Raw genomic sequence first — 15,280 nt, 5'->3', positions numbered from 1 at the left:
ATGGGTTATAACTGCTGCTGTTAAGTGGTAAAAGGTAGAGGGAACAAGTTAAATATATGAATATGTTGGTAATTTTTTTTTTCTTTAATTCATTAAATGCTAGTGAAAAGGAGGCAAACAGTAGTCTGTAGCTAAGCTAATTATGATAAATGGTTGATAATCTCACACAGTCTACCCACCTCTCTTGGAGAAAAACTGGGTTATAAATTAACACTCTTGCCTTTCTCCCTCTCTCTATTTTGTTTTTGAAAACCCGATTTTATAACTTTTCTTAGCAGCATAGTAACTGCCACAATCGTTCATGGCAGCTGTATTCAGATGCAGCTTCTACTGACTGCAGCTGAACAGCGTCACCGTGAAGCGCTCCAAGCAAGAACAAACCATTTCATGCAGATCCAGGGGCGGCGGTTCAGGGCAAAAACGGATGTGTGTTTTTTTAGTCTGGGAGGGGGAACATTACATTTTTACTGCTAAAAACAATATTTGAAAATACAATATGATTAATTTTGTATTTGACAGGACCCCGACTTTTTAAATTTTATTTCTATGAACAAAATACAAATAATTAAATTATGGAAGGCCCCCTGCTGGTCAGGGCCCCTACAATTGTCATCACTTTTCACCCTTTACCACGCCCCTGACAGCTGTACAGCTGCTTAGACTGAGCCCTGAGAGGATGACAGGTGGGCCTACCTGCTGCCTGCTCCTCAGCACCTGAGCCAGGTGTTTTCCCACCTCAGCTGAACGGTTCAGACAAACACACCAGGGGTTGTCGATGACGCTGGCCGCTGCTAGCAAAGACGCGGGCCACGTCAGAGCCGTCACGATGCCTGACGAAGAGACAGTCACAAATATATTCAAATGGATTCAGGACCAAATCAGGAGCAGGTTTTCTTCTGAACTAACTGGAGATCTGGTGGTACCTGAGAGCACGGTGTACTTCAGGGCTTCCTGAGCCACCATGCTGACCAGCCCGTCCAGCAGAGAGGTCATGGCGGAGCCCAGGTCCCGGAGGAAGCGCGACTCCCACACCAGGCAGAACTTCTCGCCACATTCCCCCAGGCTGGACCACGGGGCCTGGAACGAACCTGAACGCAGCAGGCGCAGGTTGTTTTTAGGGGACGTCTGAGTGGCTCTTCAATGCTGAGTGTTTTCGCAGTCATTGTGTGAGAAGGGACAATGAGCTTGTGACTGAGTGCGTTTTAGTGGAAGAGCTGTTCGCTTTCATGTAAGAGAGGAATTTATTCCATGTTTTCTGCTTAGTTACACATACAAAAATAGCTGTTGATGCAGTTCAAAAACATTTTGTGCATTAAGTGTCTCTATTATTTATGCTAATTTCCTCTTGGAACTTTCTAGAACAATGTAATAGACAACAATGAGCTTTTAAGTTTAATATAAAAAATGAATCAATAAAAAATCAAAGTCCATGTGTTTTTGTTCACTTCCTGTAATTATTTGTTGTGTCTCTAACTGTATTAAAGTTTAAATATGACAGATGAATCAATGTTACTGAACTTACAATGTAATACAAGATGATATCTGGTGAGGTTAATCAACAAGATTGAATACTTTTAAGTGGATGGACCAAGTTTTTATTATATTTTGTACTGAGCACATACCAGGGGTGAAACGATTAATCAGATTAATCGTTTCACCCCTGGTGAAACATTATAATTAAATAATGATTAATTATTTAGTAATTAATCATTAGCTGGAGCATACAGCCTCAAAAAAGGCCAGTTGCTGAAAGAACAACTTGATCAGCAGAAATTAAGCCAAAACCTTACAAAAATATATACATTTTACATTTAAGATAAGAAAAAACCTGTCTGTAAATATGTTCCACCAAAAACTCCTCAAGCGGTATAGTTTAGCTTCACTTTGTTTAAATTCAAAAGGAACTGAATTATGTGTTGATTTGCATCTTTTAGTCCATTTCTAATATTAAAAAGACTCAAATGAAAAACCTGCAGAATGTGCCAGCTTTTATCTGATTAACTGAATAATCATCAGAATACTCAATAGATTAATCTAACTAAACTAAATTAAACTAAACTAAACTAAATGTTAGTTTCAGCTCTAATGTACACATTATGAGTTGTGCTTTATTAGACATCTCACTTTCATCAAGCTGTTCAATAGCTCACAGCCAGGAACTGGACCTCAAAATGAATCACAAAGGTCCAAATAAAGAACTCCAAACAAACTGTTTTCTTTAAAACATCTGAAGAAAGTCTGGCTTCCTTAAAATAAAAACATAAACATATGAGGGGGTTTAATAAGCATCTAGAGTACTGCAGACTGCCTCTAATCTGTAAAGATGTGAAGTGCAGCCTGACAGGAAATCAAAGTTGACTGGAGGCTCACTCACTGTATTTCCCACTGCAGAGCCAACCGGTCACAGCAATGGTCAGGTGCAGATGCTTCCCAGAGCTCATTGGTTGAAATTCAAACTCTTCTATGGCCCCAACACACTTATTCATTTTATATCCTGCAGAGAGGACTCATGGAAATCAGGATAAAAACTAATAGAAATCATACTGAAGATGGAAAAAGTGAGGCAAGCCCAGTCAGTTACCAGTCAGTCCAGCTCCAGCAGCTCCAAACAGAGAGGCCATTATAGCAATACCAGCAGCTGAGCCCAGAGCCGCCGCCCCTCCGGCCCCCAGCACGGCACCGGCCCCGGCTGCTACCAGCGGAGCTGCCAGTCCACCTGTCACACCTGGAAGAAAAAGTTACACAACACAAAACACAGGATAGTCTTCACATCAGCTTTATTTTTCTAAAAGCCTGGTTGTTCCTCTGAAGAACAGGAGTAATCACCGATCACGGTCCCTCCCCCCACGGTGGCCAAGCCAATCAGGAGGTAGCGTCTCAGCTTTCGTCCTCGTTCTCTCCTCCGGCGGCGGGACGACTCCTCTCTGGTTGGAATCAGACAGACGAGCGGCGTGAGTTAAAGGAAACCAGGTGGCTCCTGTAGTCTCCAAATAACGTCTCCCTGCTTACACCACAGTGTTGTCTTACTGCCATCAGAATTAATAAACACTATATGTGTTTTGCAAATGAAAACAGCTTTGAGTGAAATGTTTCTATGCAGCTTACTCGCTCTCCTCTCCTGCCTCTCTCAGCCTCTCTCCCAGCGTCTCCTCAAACTCCTCCAGCTGCTGAGGAGACACTCGCAGCAAACAGCTCACATGCCGGATCAGGACTCTCGCTCTGGCATCATATTGACCTGACAGGCACAACAAGTCATCCGTTTAAAGACATTTAATAAATAAGTAAATAAATAAAAACCTGTCAACATGATGTTTTATATGATCCTTACCATCTTTGACAGACAAAGACACCAGATCCTGGAGAGAAAGGACAGAGCTGGTTAGAACAGGTGGAGGAATAAATGTAACCACCATCTTTGTTTTCTGCTTGCAATAAGCAATAAGTCAATTGATTGCATGATAAAATAAAACAAACTTCATAATTTCCATTTGCATGATTTATTGTTTTCCTCTTTTCTCTCTTTCTACCAAAGACTGGATGGCAAAAGTTTCAACCTGCTGTTTTGGTCTCAACTACATCTGTTCCTGAAGTTCAGCTTCATTTACAGAGACTTCAGGTTCCATTTTATTTGTTGTTTCTGTTGTTTATTTTAGATATTTAAAATGTCTTCCAGTTCCACTGTTAAACGTTCCTTACAAATTAAAGTTCATTGATTTTTGAAAGGGCATACTTGGATTGTTATGCTAGAACCATTTCATTACCATATTTTCCGCACTATGAGGTGCACCGGATTATAAGGCGCACCTTCAATGAATATACGGGCGAAAATGAAGTCGGCGGCTGCTTACCGTAGTTGCTAGACCTGTTGTGGCTCAATATTGGTCCATATATAAGGCGCACCGGATTATAAGGCACACTGTCGGCTTTGGGGGAAATTGAAGGTTTTTAGGTGCGCCTTATAGAGCGGAAAATACGGTAATTGAAAATGGTCTCAAAACAACAATGTTATCATTTTGGTTCTAGTGGCCTTGATTTGAAAGTGCTAAGACAGGAAAGTGGGCAATGAGAGAAGCGGGAAGACATGCAGCAAAGGTCACCAGGCCAGGAATCAAACCTGTGACGGCCACGTCAAGGACTTAACCGCTGCACCTCTACAGCACCCCCCTATTGCAGTAATTTCTGGGACAGTTTATCATCCAGCTAAATTTGTTATCATGACAGGCCTATTAACAGAACAAAAACACTCTGGAGACCTTCATCAGTTTGAAAGATATTTTTTAAAATAGAATCTATTAGGTCTGTAACAATTCATCAGATTAATCGATTATTGAAATTATTGTTGACTAATTTATTAATTGATTAATTGTTAATTGGATTATTTAGAATCAAAAGAATCACTGATTAAGCCAAAACTGCACAAAAACATTTGTTTTCTATTTAAGAGAAAGAACTATAATGTGCTCTTCCCGAAACATCTCAAGATGAAGTTTTAGCTTCAGTTGGTTCAAGTTCTGTAAAATAAAATCTCTTATTTAGCAGACTTTGGTATCTGACCAGCCCTGCACTGTACTGATGCTGAATGAAGCAGAAAGGATTGAGTTTCACATGATGATGTTAGCAGAATTGTTTTAGCTGTAGATCCATCCACTTGCCACAAATGATCAACTATCTGCTAAAGGGAAACTGTTAATGCATTTTAGGCAATACATCCTTATTTTCTTACTTTAAAACGTAACGGAATTATTTGTCTATTTGAATTTTTTATGTATTTCTAATGCTGTATAAAAAATCTTAAATAAAAAGTCTACAGAATGTGCTCATTTTTTACATACTTAATCATCAAATAACTAAAAGAATAGTTAGTTGGAGCCCTGGTATCCATCTCCAATTCTCATTAACACAATATTTTTATTACATATATAATAATCAGCTGCTGTGTTTGTGCTAATTTTCAGAAACCTTGCTTTTTTTTTTTACATAAATTAATTGTTTTTGGGTCGTATTATTATAGCAGCAGAAGGGATAACTGTTTCTTTCTGTTTTTGAATAAAAGCAATGAGCAGTTATTGTACATTTTGTGTTGTATTTTTTAAAATCAAGGCATCTGTTACCAAACTCTGCCAAGGAAGAGTGTTAATTAAAAAAACATTAAAATAACTGGAACTGTGACAAACAAAGCTGAACGAACAGCCGAGTTTCTGCTGCCAACACGTACAGTGAGCAGAACTGTAAGGAAATCTCTAAATATCACAGAAAATATTGCAGAAATGCTTTTCCACTGTGAGATTATGTTCATATAGTAAAGGATTCTTGCTTATTTGAAAGTCAAGCACCTGTATGATGGGAGTGGCTCCAGCAGCCACCAGCGGATCAGCCTGTAGGATGGAGAGGAAGGTATCTGTGCCCTCAGAGCCCAGGCCTGACAGGAAAGCCCTCATGACTGGCATCACTGACTGGTCCAGACCCAGACACTGGACCAAGTCCTGCAGGTACTGCTCCCTAAACGCACTACAGATAAAGAAGAAACTCTCATTACAGTAAACAGTACTGTCATGCTCAGATAGCATCTCCTCCCCACCTGTTTTCAGACCCAGAAAACAGCTGGCCCAAGGAAACGGCGCACAAAGCAGCAAAAGCAAAGCGGCTCTGTTCGGTCAGCTGGCGGCTGGTTATTTTCCCCGGCTCATGATCTGCTGCTGCTGCTCCTCCGGGGTCTGAGAAGAGAAATGGGCTCATGAAAAACTGAAACAACACACATGAGAGAAAACACACACATAACCCTACATGCTCTATCCACTATAGAGCATGTAGTGGATGCACCTACATGAATGAAAGGTGCATCATCCATGTATGTGATGGACTGAAAGGTGATGATGTAAGAATAGCTGTATCTATACTGAGGATACATTGCAAACTATTTTCCAAGTCACTTTGCTGAATTTCTTCAGGGGTGTTAGAGTAAAGCGGGTATCCATCCATCCATCGATAAAGAAAAAAAAAAACTATAATTCTCCTTTTACGCTAAAGCACTGCTTTATGGTTTATCTATTTGCATAGAAAAATATTTATAGTTTGGTGGCTAGCTTCTCAGCGTTGGTATTGAAAATTAGATTGGACTGAGCTGCCTGACTTATGAATGCAGCCTATTTCATATTGTTTTGTCCTCATAAAGCAAGAACTAGATTACAGTCTAACTTTGTACTTCATCCGCTCTCTGATGAGCTGACCTGAATTCAACAGACTCCATGTGCTAAAAAGCGACACACATATTCAGTTTATCTTCATCTTTTCAACGTTATCTATTTTCTTATGTCAACGTTATCTATTTTCTTATGAATTTCAGCGAAAGTAAAACAGCATTAGCTGAGACAGCTGTCTTATCCTGTCGTCCCTTAGTAAGTAAACAAGCTAACGGTACTTGGTGAAATACAAACGACGTGACCAGTTTACTTTCTTATTTTAACACTATGTTAATGAAAACAGTGAGGGCATTCAGCTGTACCTGGTGAGAAGTCGGCGTTGCTTTGTTTTTCCTCCATGATGGCAGCTGTCACAACTCTGAAGACCGAACTTTTGTTGCATTCACGTTTCCACTCCAAGCTCGGACATTACAGCTTTCACAACACTCACCCAGACTACTGTACTGTACTGTAGCTTCATTCCTGTATTACTGAAGGAAAACAACTGATTTTAGTAAATGTTTTCGTTTTAATTATGTAGTAGCGGTGCTATTCTGAGCTCAATCATGAAAATGCTGAAAGGAAAACTAAAATTAGCAACGCATTATTGCTAGTTTAATATATTATTTAGGGAATATATTTTTTACACAGTTAAGTTCAAATATAACCGATACAATACAACCACGAGCATTGACAATACTAGATGTTAATAGGTGAAACGATCTTTCACGGTTAGCAAATGAAATATTTACCAGCATCCTCAAATGCACCGCAATCTCGTCAAGTGAAAAGTGACGTAACTTCCACGTACTCTCGAACAAGGGTAGAGGTTTTCTCACGATAATATCCCTAAAACATAATTAAACATATGTCTGTTATAATAATATTGTTGCATTGGTGAATAAATATTAGTTATTTGCCATTGATTCCCAAAGTAAAGCAGCCGGCAGCACTGCAGTGACTAACACCGACCACAATTTGAAGAGAAACCAATGAAAGGCAGCTGATCCATCAGTGTTATCCATCTGTGGCCAGTAGGTGTAAGTGTAGCTTCTATTTTTCTTTCAAAACACTCTTTCCTCGGTCATTATGTTTGTTCATTTTCTCGCTACTTTTACTAAACTTATAATGGTGAAAATGTATTCCCCAGATATATTTAAACGTTTCTTGCTCAGGTTTGTTGTGTGTCTGAAAAGGCTTTCCATTTCCATGAGACACTTTGATGGTGATATATATCAGACAGGTTTCCTGCCAAACTGTGAAGAAATCTGCTTCAGTTAAGCACATTGGTGTCACTGGAATATATGCGGCACTGTTTATTTTTGCACGTTTAATAATACAAGGATTCAAAAAGTTTATGGATGTCAAAGAAGAAATAGGATGTTTATATTAAGCCCATGTCATTCTGGTAATTAAGGATAACGATAAAGAATCATGATTATGTAGAGCACACATATTGTCAGAATAATTTTGCACAATACATGATTTATGTATTTATAGCCACTTATCGTGTTCACATTTTGCCAATGTGTTTTATTGTAATTTTCTGTAATGGACCCGGGTTCTGCAGGAGCTAGTAGATCTTTGGACCTTACACAATTACTTTTAATAATTTGCTCAAAATTGTAATGAAATGATTGACCTTAAGAACAAATGCAGTTTGTTTGTTTTGTTTTCTGTGTTTTTATGGAATAAAGTACTGATACTTTACTGAACAGTAAAGTAAAATGGGTAATATTTAGTAAGATTTGGGTCTATTTTTCTTGTCATTACATTAGAAATGATGAGCTTTTTCCTACTTAATTTCTCGGTCAAGAAGAAAATATAGAAAATATATCCATTCTGTTTTTGCTATGTAATTGTTTTCTGGAGTATACAGACTCTAAAAAAGCAATCTGATGAAAAAAACAACAACATATTCAAAGCAATAATGAATACAAAACTAGAATATATATATTAAATTTGCATTTAAGACAAAAGCACCTTTTTTCTGTAAGTATGTTTTAGCCAAACTCTTCAAGCAGAATAGTTTTAGTTTCACCAGGTTCAGTTCACTAAATGAATGCTCTGTTACTGTACATTTAGCAATAATATGTTTATTTTCTGATTTAAAAATGGAATTAAATAATTTGATTATTTGCATATTTTATTCCTAATATTTATAAAAAGACTTGAGTGATTAAATAAAAAATCTGTAGAATTTATCTGATTAATTGATTAATAGTCAAAATAATCAATAGAATAAGATAATCGCCTTAATGTGCTGTGACTTAAGAATTCTGCTCTCTTGGATGTTACCTCTTCAGGCGTTATGGGATCTGCTCCTCTCCCCTTCAGCTCAGTATGTTTGATGTGCTTCATCTTTTCTAGTCTGAATTCTGAACAGTGACTCAGAGACAAAGACAAACACTGGAAACGTGTGAGAGTGGGTTAAACTTCCAGCCAGGACCCCCATGGGGAAGAAGGATTTTTACAATGCTGCTGTTTTGTCAAAATAATATCCTGGATTTTTCTCTTAGGAGCCATGCCCGTCTCCATCCTGTTTATGTGATCTGCTGGCCGGATTCAAGCAAATCCTTATAAGTGGCAAAACAACAGCATAGTAATAATAATAATAATAAAAAACATTTCCTTTCTGTATCTGACTTTATTTGTTGCATTTAAGCTGTAATAAACGGAAAATGAACAAATATTTATTGTACACATACAGTCAGGAGAGTATATATTCTGAAGAATTAGATAGTTAGTTCTTCGGTTCTGCTTTGACAGATTTAGCCTTTTCACCTCATGTAGTCAGGAAAAGAGGACACCCACAGTGGAAACAGAAACAAATCCTTGCTGCTGAAAAAACAGAGATGGAAAGGTTGATATGAAGTGAACTCTTGCTGCACTGTTCATAAAATCCAGGTTGTGCATATTTGCACAGCGTCTTGCTCCTGTCACCTTACTGATTTTGTCATTTTGAGTTTTGTGATTTGAAAAGAATGCAGTTTCTACAGTAAAACTATGAATTATTTACCTTTTCTAAGTCTGTCACTAACAGACTTCTGAGATGTTTCATTCCATGAACATCCTTAAGATATGCAAGGAATAACGATTTCACATTTCGCTTCTAGCATTTATATTCTGGACTTTCTGAGATTTCTGAAATATCTGTAAATGCAAAAGTATGGAGGTAAAATTGGTATTTACCAAGAACTTCGGCAAAATCATGTGTTGAACTTTACACAGAGTAGTCTGGGAGTGAGGCAGAAAACAGTTCCTCCCCTGCTGTCGCATTTTCTACGATGGTGGTTGTAAAATATGAACTTAAAAACTGTCAGAATCTACTGGTTGTACCTTAGCTTAGAGCCTGAATCTTTAAATGGAGAAGCAGAAAGACAACTCTGTATGTAATCATGAACACATATGGTTGTATGAAAGAAGTCACCCAAACAGTGATGCAATAAAATCTATTATTACAAAATGTAACTCACATGTGTCATTTTGATTGCTCCAGACTTTGTAATTTGGTTGTCAAAGAAAGCATGTAATAATTCATGTTATCTGGAGTTTTAGCAATTCATTCAGTATGTAGTCGAATTGTCTTTAGCCCCCTTTACTATGACATCCCAAAATAAAATCCAATTAAATTAGATTGTGATGAAATTACATATTAATTAACTCTCCTTACCAATTAGGGGACTTCTAATTAGCGCTGGAATTTATTCCAGGGCATCAGCGTAAAAGGGGCTGAACACAACTTTGTTTTTTTTTCTTTTAATTTGAAAATCAAGTATCATTTTCTTTCCCTTTCACAGTTATGCACTTTTTTTGTGGTGGGACTAAAATATTGAAAACATTGAAGTTTGCAATGTGACAACATGTATAAAATTAGTTACTTTGGAGGAACTGTATTCTCTGGGACTTTGCTTTATTTCATTTTGACCAAAGTGACACATTGAACTTTGCTACAGTTCCAACAAGTGTGACTAATGAAAGGTAACAGCAGATATTTAGGGAGTTGTACTAATATTGATACTTTTTTCCAACCTGAGAAATTTTTACCACTTTTATAAGAAGACAAACTACTTCAACCTAGCAAACAGCCATCAAGTCTCCCTTGCCTCTCATCCATTACCCCTGGGCTAGGAATCCCTCTAGTGCCTAAATCACTAGAGGGATAGTGTGTGTGTGTGTGTGTGTGTTTGAGTGTGTGTGTTTGAGTGTGCGTGTGTGTGTGTGTATGTGTGTGTAAACGTGTATCTGGGTGTGTGTTAAAGTCATGCAACGGATTACTCGTTGAAGAAAAGACAAACTTCAAGCCAGACAAGTTCAAACACACCTCCCCTCATGTCTGCTCTGATGCCATGTCGCTAGTAGACTATGTCAGACTGCTTGTTTCTGTTCCAGCAGAAGAGCGGCGTGAAACCTGAGTGGACTGTATGACCTTTGCAGAGGGCGTGTACGTGTATTTACATTAATCAAAACCAAGCAAGAAGTGGTGACGTACACACAGAGGAAACTGCAATGCCTGCAAGTGCAAGTGGGGAGGTGGGCAAACGGATGGAGATGACAGGCAATTGTGTTTAACAGGCAGGATGGGCCGGGCTCCAAACCTGTCATCTTTCTGTCTGCATACGTGGGTTTGTCATCACACCTGGTGGATTGACTTATGTAAATCTCACCACAGGTTTAAACATCTGTCTCAGCTGATGCTTCATCAGTGTGAAACCACCCCTAACTCCTTTGTACCTGGCTGAGAGAAGCCAGACCTTTAGGCAGGCACCTTCTTTCATGATGAGACCCGTGTCCCCATGGACCCTTTGACTAACATGAAGCTGTTTCTGGAGTGAAAGTTTATTGGTTATAATCTTTCTTTGGACTTTGGGTTCTTCTTCATTATTTTTTTTCTGGTTCCTGTACTTTACCAATGCAGGATATTGTGAAAGTGTGTTCTTAAAAATGTGAAAAGTGGACCAATGGAGGACAAAAGGAGAAATGACCTGCCTAAAAAGGTATCACCATGGAAACAGTGCCAATATCTTGTATTTAAGAAGTAAGAAAAAAAATCAAAGAGGCAACCTGCATCACCCTTCAGTTTATCAAGAACTGTAATCCTGCTTTGGGGTTCTACCTGTCCAGCTGTATTCTTGTTGGTATTATTTGTATGTTTAGCTAGGAAAGTAAAACTGGTTCTAAGCTGTTCTGTACAGACACAACACTGGTTTGTTGAAACAAGTAAAAACTCTGGTGCAGCATGAACATAAGAGGGCGGAGGCACCCGTTTCCATTGGCTCAACATGCAAAGCAGCCATTAAAATACTCCCCAAGGCAGGACGCCCTGGGCAGAAAGCCAAATCACCCATGTAAGAAAAAGTCCACTGATTATACTAACATAATGTAACACACAAAATGTTTTGAACCATCCTCTTTTGGAATAGTGGGAAGATAAATTTGGGTCCTCATCCAGCCTCGTACGTTACATTTTATAGTGTTTAAACTGTTTAATGTAGAATTGGGCCAGTTGCAGTTCTCTAACTTATGAAGTTTACATCTCCAAATTGTTCTTCACTTAAACCTCTTCTCCATTGTTAAGTCTCACAGTTGCCCATTTGCCAACTGGGCAACTGGTTCCAGCCCAGTTGGGTGTGTCTCCATTAGCAGTGTGTTCCTCTTATTGGGTGGGAAGTTGGGCAGGAATGTGAGCTGTGGTCGACATTTTGATGATGTAATTGGGCAGCCAGTTTCTCCAAAATCTCTTGTTATTTTTGTCGCTTGCGGATTGTTCCGTCCAGTTAACACTGCATGCGCTCTCAGTCAGTGACATCAATCAACAGGCCAATCAATTAATGCAGTTCGCTGCCAATCAAATTGCCCTCCTGACTATGGCCTTTGCCTGATCCCAGCTTGAAATGTGAGTGACTCTGTTTCTAGTTCTGAACCTTTCTCACCTGGACCTTTGAGTATGGGATCATAGCTATTGCCTTCCCGTGGTATGCTCTGATCATTAGATCAATGTGTGTAATCCAAGTCATTCTGCTACCGGAGTTTCTTCATGAGTTGAAATCATCGTCCCCAGTTTCCAGCGTACAGAGGAGTTCCCTCTACGTAGTTCTGTGGGTGAAACAATCCCCAGTTAATGGACATTCTCCATTCCTCTGTTGTTTTATCACAGAGGATTCAAGTCAATCAAAGTCTGAATCTCTGGAAAGGATCGCCTTGGAAACGCCCTCTGTTGGGTAGCTTCTCAGTTCCTGAATATGCAGAACTTCTACTATATTATTAAAGTCTCTCATTCACCTTTATACTTCACAAGAAAACTGTTCTGAGGATGCAGTTGCTGTCCATCTTGGACATTATCTTATTTATCAATAACACTTGTCTAACTTTCTCTGGGTTGTGGTTGTGAGTTACATCACACATTTAAAAATTCATTGAAGTACAGCCGGGTGCTGCTTCTATTTAGGTTTTTGCTTACTTCCTCAGTTTGCCTTTACGTATTATTCCCACCAGCAAAGATTGTTACCAGGACTGAGCAAAATTTGTCTCACTTAGTGCCTGCTCATTTGTGAACAATGCATCTTGACATGCACAGCTGCTTTACTTGAATTACTTTTCATGCCTTTCCCATTTTGAGCAGGCAAAATGTATATAAGCACTTATATACATTTTAGGGATGTCAGTATTCTTACCAGTCATTTTGTTGCTTTAAATGCTTCAGTAGTAACAGAAATTTCAATGTTTTCCCCACATCTTTGCTTTGTGGGGCTAGTGAGTGTTGCGGGTGCTACGTAACGATGGAACAAAATATCCTGAGCATTAAAGCCTTTGTGTTTGCTCTCTTAAAGTTTGTGGCCTCAGAACAAGCACATACAAGAGAGCGGCTTAGGTTTTCTCATTTGATAGGTTGCCAGAACCTCCCTGAACTCAACCTGCCCCAACAGATTCTGTTGCAGATGCGCTTGTAATTAACACTTCCCTGTTTTCTTTTAACCTCCAGACATACCAAAAAAGTGACTTCAGATACCGTTCTGTGCCGGTGTCCGGTGCAAGTGCGAGGTCTGTGTTGTGTACAGGCGCATTACTAAGCGTGGAAGGCAGCTGGGATTGCTAAAGAGAAAGAGAATCCTTAAAAATGCGAGAAATCACTTAAGGGAGGAGAGAAATGAATACCCAGCTGCTGTGTGCTACGGCCAAAAGGCTTTGGCAGATTCATTCAAAGAAATACACTGTGTGGTGCAAAAGAGAAAGTAATAATGGTATGTGTGCAATATGAAGCTAGCCATCAGAGGCAAAGAAGATGAGGCTATGAATGAATTTATAAAAGTGACACTAAGTGACAGTCCTCAACACAGCGTTGGGTTGTGTGAGAATCGCCTGCCGTGTCCAGCCTTTCTGCTTCCTACAGGCTGCATGAGTGGAGCCAGCGCTCAGAGGACTCTGACATGGATGAGTCATAGCCGCTGACCTTTCTCATGTGGTTTTGGAATAAGTGGAGTTTCAGTGTTTCTTGGTTTACTGCAGTAGGGAGTCGAGGCTCTTTGGAGCATTTTGTGCCGCTGGAATGAAAGTCCTTCACACGCAGCATAAGGAAGTGCACTGGGACCAGCTGAAGCTCTGAAAGGAATGGTATGGTGAACTTTAGACAACAGAGCACAGTTTTAGCTCCCAACACTTCTCTTTAAAAGATTTCAAGCTTTTCTGAGAGACCCTCAGGCCCATCAGGGGCTCCTTATTCAGACTCTTTCTGACTGTTAAACTTAACAGTAAATTTCTCTTTCAGCCAGCTTCTTTGTAGCTCCTCAGATGTTTTATTTTTTTTTTTTGGCTTACCTGAAATGGTTGGTGTGACATACTGTACAATCATCTTAGGAAACAACATCCTTCTTCCCCTGAATATTTTACATTTAACTCCCTGTCAAAACATGAGTACCTTTATCCTCCATTTGTAAATAAAACCTCCTTCTGAGTCTCTGGGACAATACCTGCATTGTTTGAGCGGATCTCTCAAGTAGAACAAGAGTCAGCCATACAATGAAAAACATCCATTGATCCAACTTGGCAGGACCAGGGGCATCCTGTGACATTTTACTGTGGAAACTCTCTGTGGGTGTTGGCCTGGCCAGCGTGGAGAGTTGCTGGCTGTCGAATCTTCCAAAACAGATGTGCTAACCAGAGAGATTCCTCTAGTTCTACCCTGAGATAGGGAGCGCGCACACAGGAGCTTCTGTTCAAGCTAAAACACACGCCCTGATTTATTCTGCTGAGCTACTCATTGGTGTTCTGATCCAGACCATTTCCTCGTGTTTAATGTAACTTGTCATGTCTGTTTAGGAAAAGCAGAGATAGAGTATCATCAAAGACAACTACATCCTGGATTCTCAGAAAAGAAATCATGTCATAAAAGTCTATAGAACCAGGTGTGAGCAGAGTTCTTAAAAAACAAAAGGAAATCACAAACTTTGGAACTTTAGGAAATACCTACTGCGGCTGGAGGAGAAGAGCCTCTACAGACAGGATGCTGCTTAGCAGAGACAGGAAAGTGACGCAGGATGGGGAAATGCTCAGGAAAGCCATGGGTGCTTTCTGTATTTGTGGGTTTTACACATCCTAATGATGGGATTTCCCTCCCAGTCTATATGTTTAGCTCTTCTGGATATGTTCCACCACCAGGCAACAAGGCAAAGATTCCTTCCCAGCTTGGCAGCGAACTTGATCTGCTTCCATTTGTATGCAAAATGTGCGGCTCTCTTGGCTCCCAGTCAGCATACCTTGGACCTGGCTCAGTTACCCATCCGTCTCCCACTTCCACCGCTCCTGCTCCTCTGCCTCATCTCTCTCCTTACATTCAGGGTTTAACCACAGAGCTTCTCAAACATATTCACATCCCTCAAACCTGTACACGTTTTGTTCACTTATGAACACAAACTTTAGTCTTCCATCCACCCATTTTCTGTACGCCTTTGTCCCTAGGGGGCTCGGTAGGGGTGCTGGTCCCTATCTCCAGTGAGACATTTCGGGGTACACCCTGGACAGGTCGTCAATCCATCGCAGGGCAACACAGAAACAGACAGGACAAACAACCATGCACACACACACACACACACACACACACACAC

General features: G+C 39.8%; 1 protein-coding gene across 2 annotated transcripts in view; it reads right to left on the bottom strand.

Annotated features, from left to right (window-relative positions):
- Positions 1–7,190, bottom strand: part of tmco4 (transmembrane and coiled-coil domains 4) — a 14,223-nt gene extending 7,033 nt beyond the window's left edge. The window contains exons 1-11 of one of the 2 annotated variants that reach the window (XM_016665328.1): positions 6,932–7,190; positions 6,503–6,670; positions 5,579–5,714; positions 5,334–5,508; positions 3,329–3,356; positions 3,106–3,235; positions 2,827–2,924; positions 2,582–2,725; positions 2,375–2,494; positions 924–1,088; positions 694–830 (exon numbers count right to left, since the gene is read on the bottom strand). In XM_016665328.1, the coding sequence (XP_016520814.1) occupies positions 694–830; positions 924–1,088; positions 2,375–2,494; positions 2,582–2,725; positions 2,827–2,924; positions 3,106–3,235; positions 3,329–3,356; positions 5,334–5,508; positions 5,579–5,714; positions 6,503–6,539 (1,170 nt within the window). In that variant the 5' untranslated portion in view covers positions 6,540–6,670; positions 6,932–7,190. Of the gene's footprint in view, positions 1–693; positions 831–923; positions 1,089–2,374; positions 2,495–2,581; positions 2,726–2,826; positions 2,925–3,105; positions 3,236–3,328; positions 3,357–5,333; positions 5,509–5,578; positions 5,715–6,502; positions 6,738–6,931 lie in introns of those variants that run through there. The other variant, XM_007540871.2, reaches the window with a different exon arrangement.
- Between the last annotated feature and the right edge of the window lie 8,090 nt (positions 7,191–15,280).

This window comes from Poecilia formosa, unplaced genomic scaffold (genome assembly GCF_000485575.1).
Source record: "Poecilia formosa unplaced genomic scaffold, Poecilia_formosa-5.1.2 Scaffold570, whole genome shotgun sequence".
In the NCBI taxonomy this organism is placed as follows: Eukaryota; Metazoa; Chordata; class Actinopteri; order Cyprinodontiformes; family Poeciliidae; genus Poecilia; species Poecilia formosa.
The sequence above is the reverse complement of the archived record's forward strand: the minus strand, read 5'-3'. Positions and strand labels throughout refer to the sequence as shown.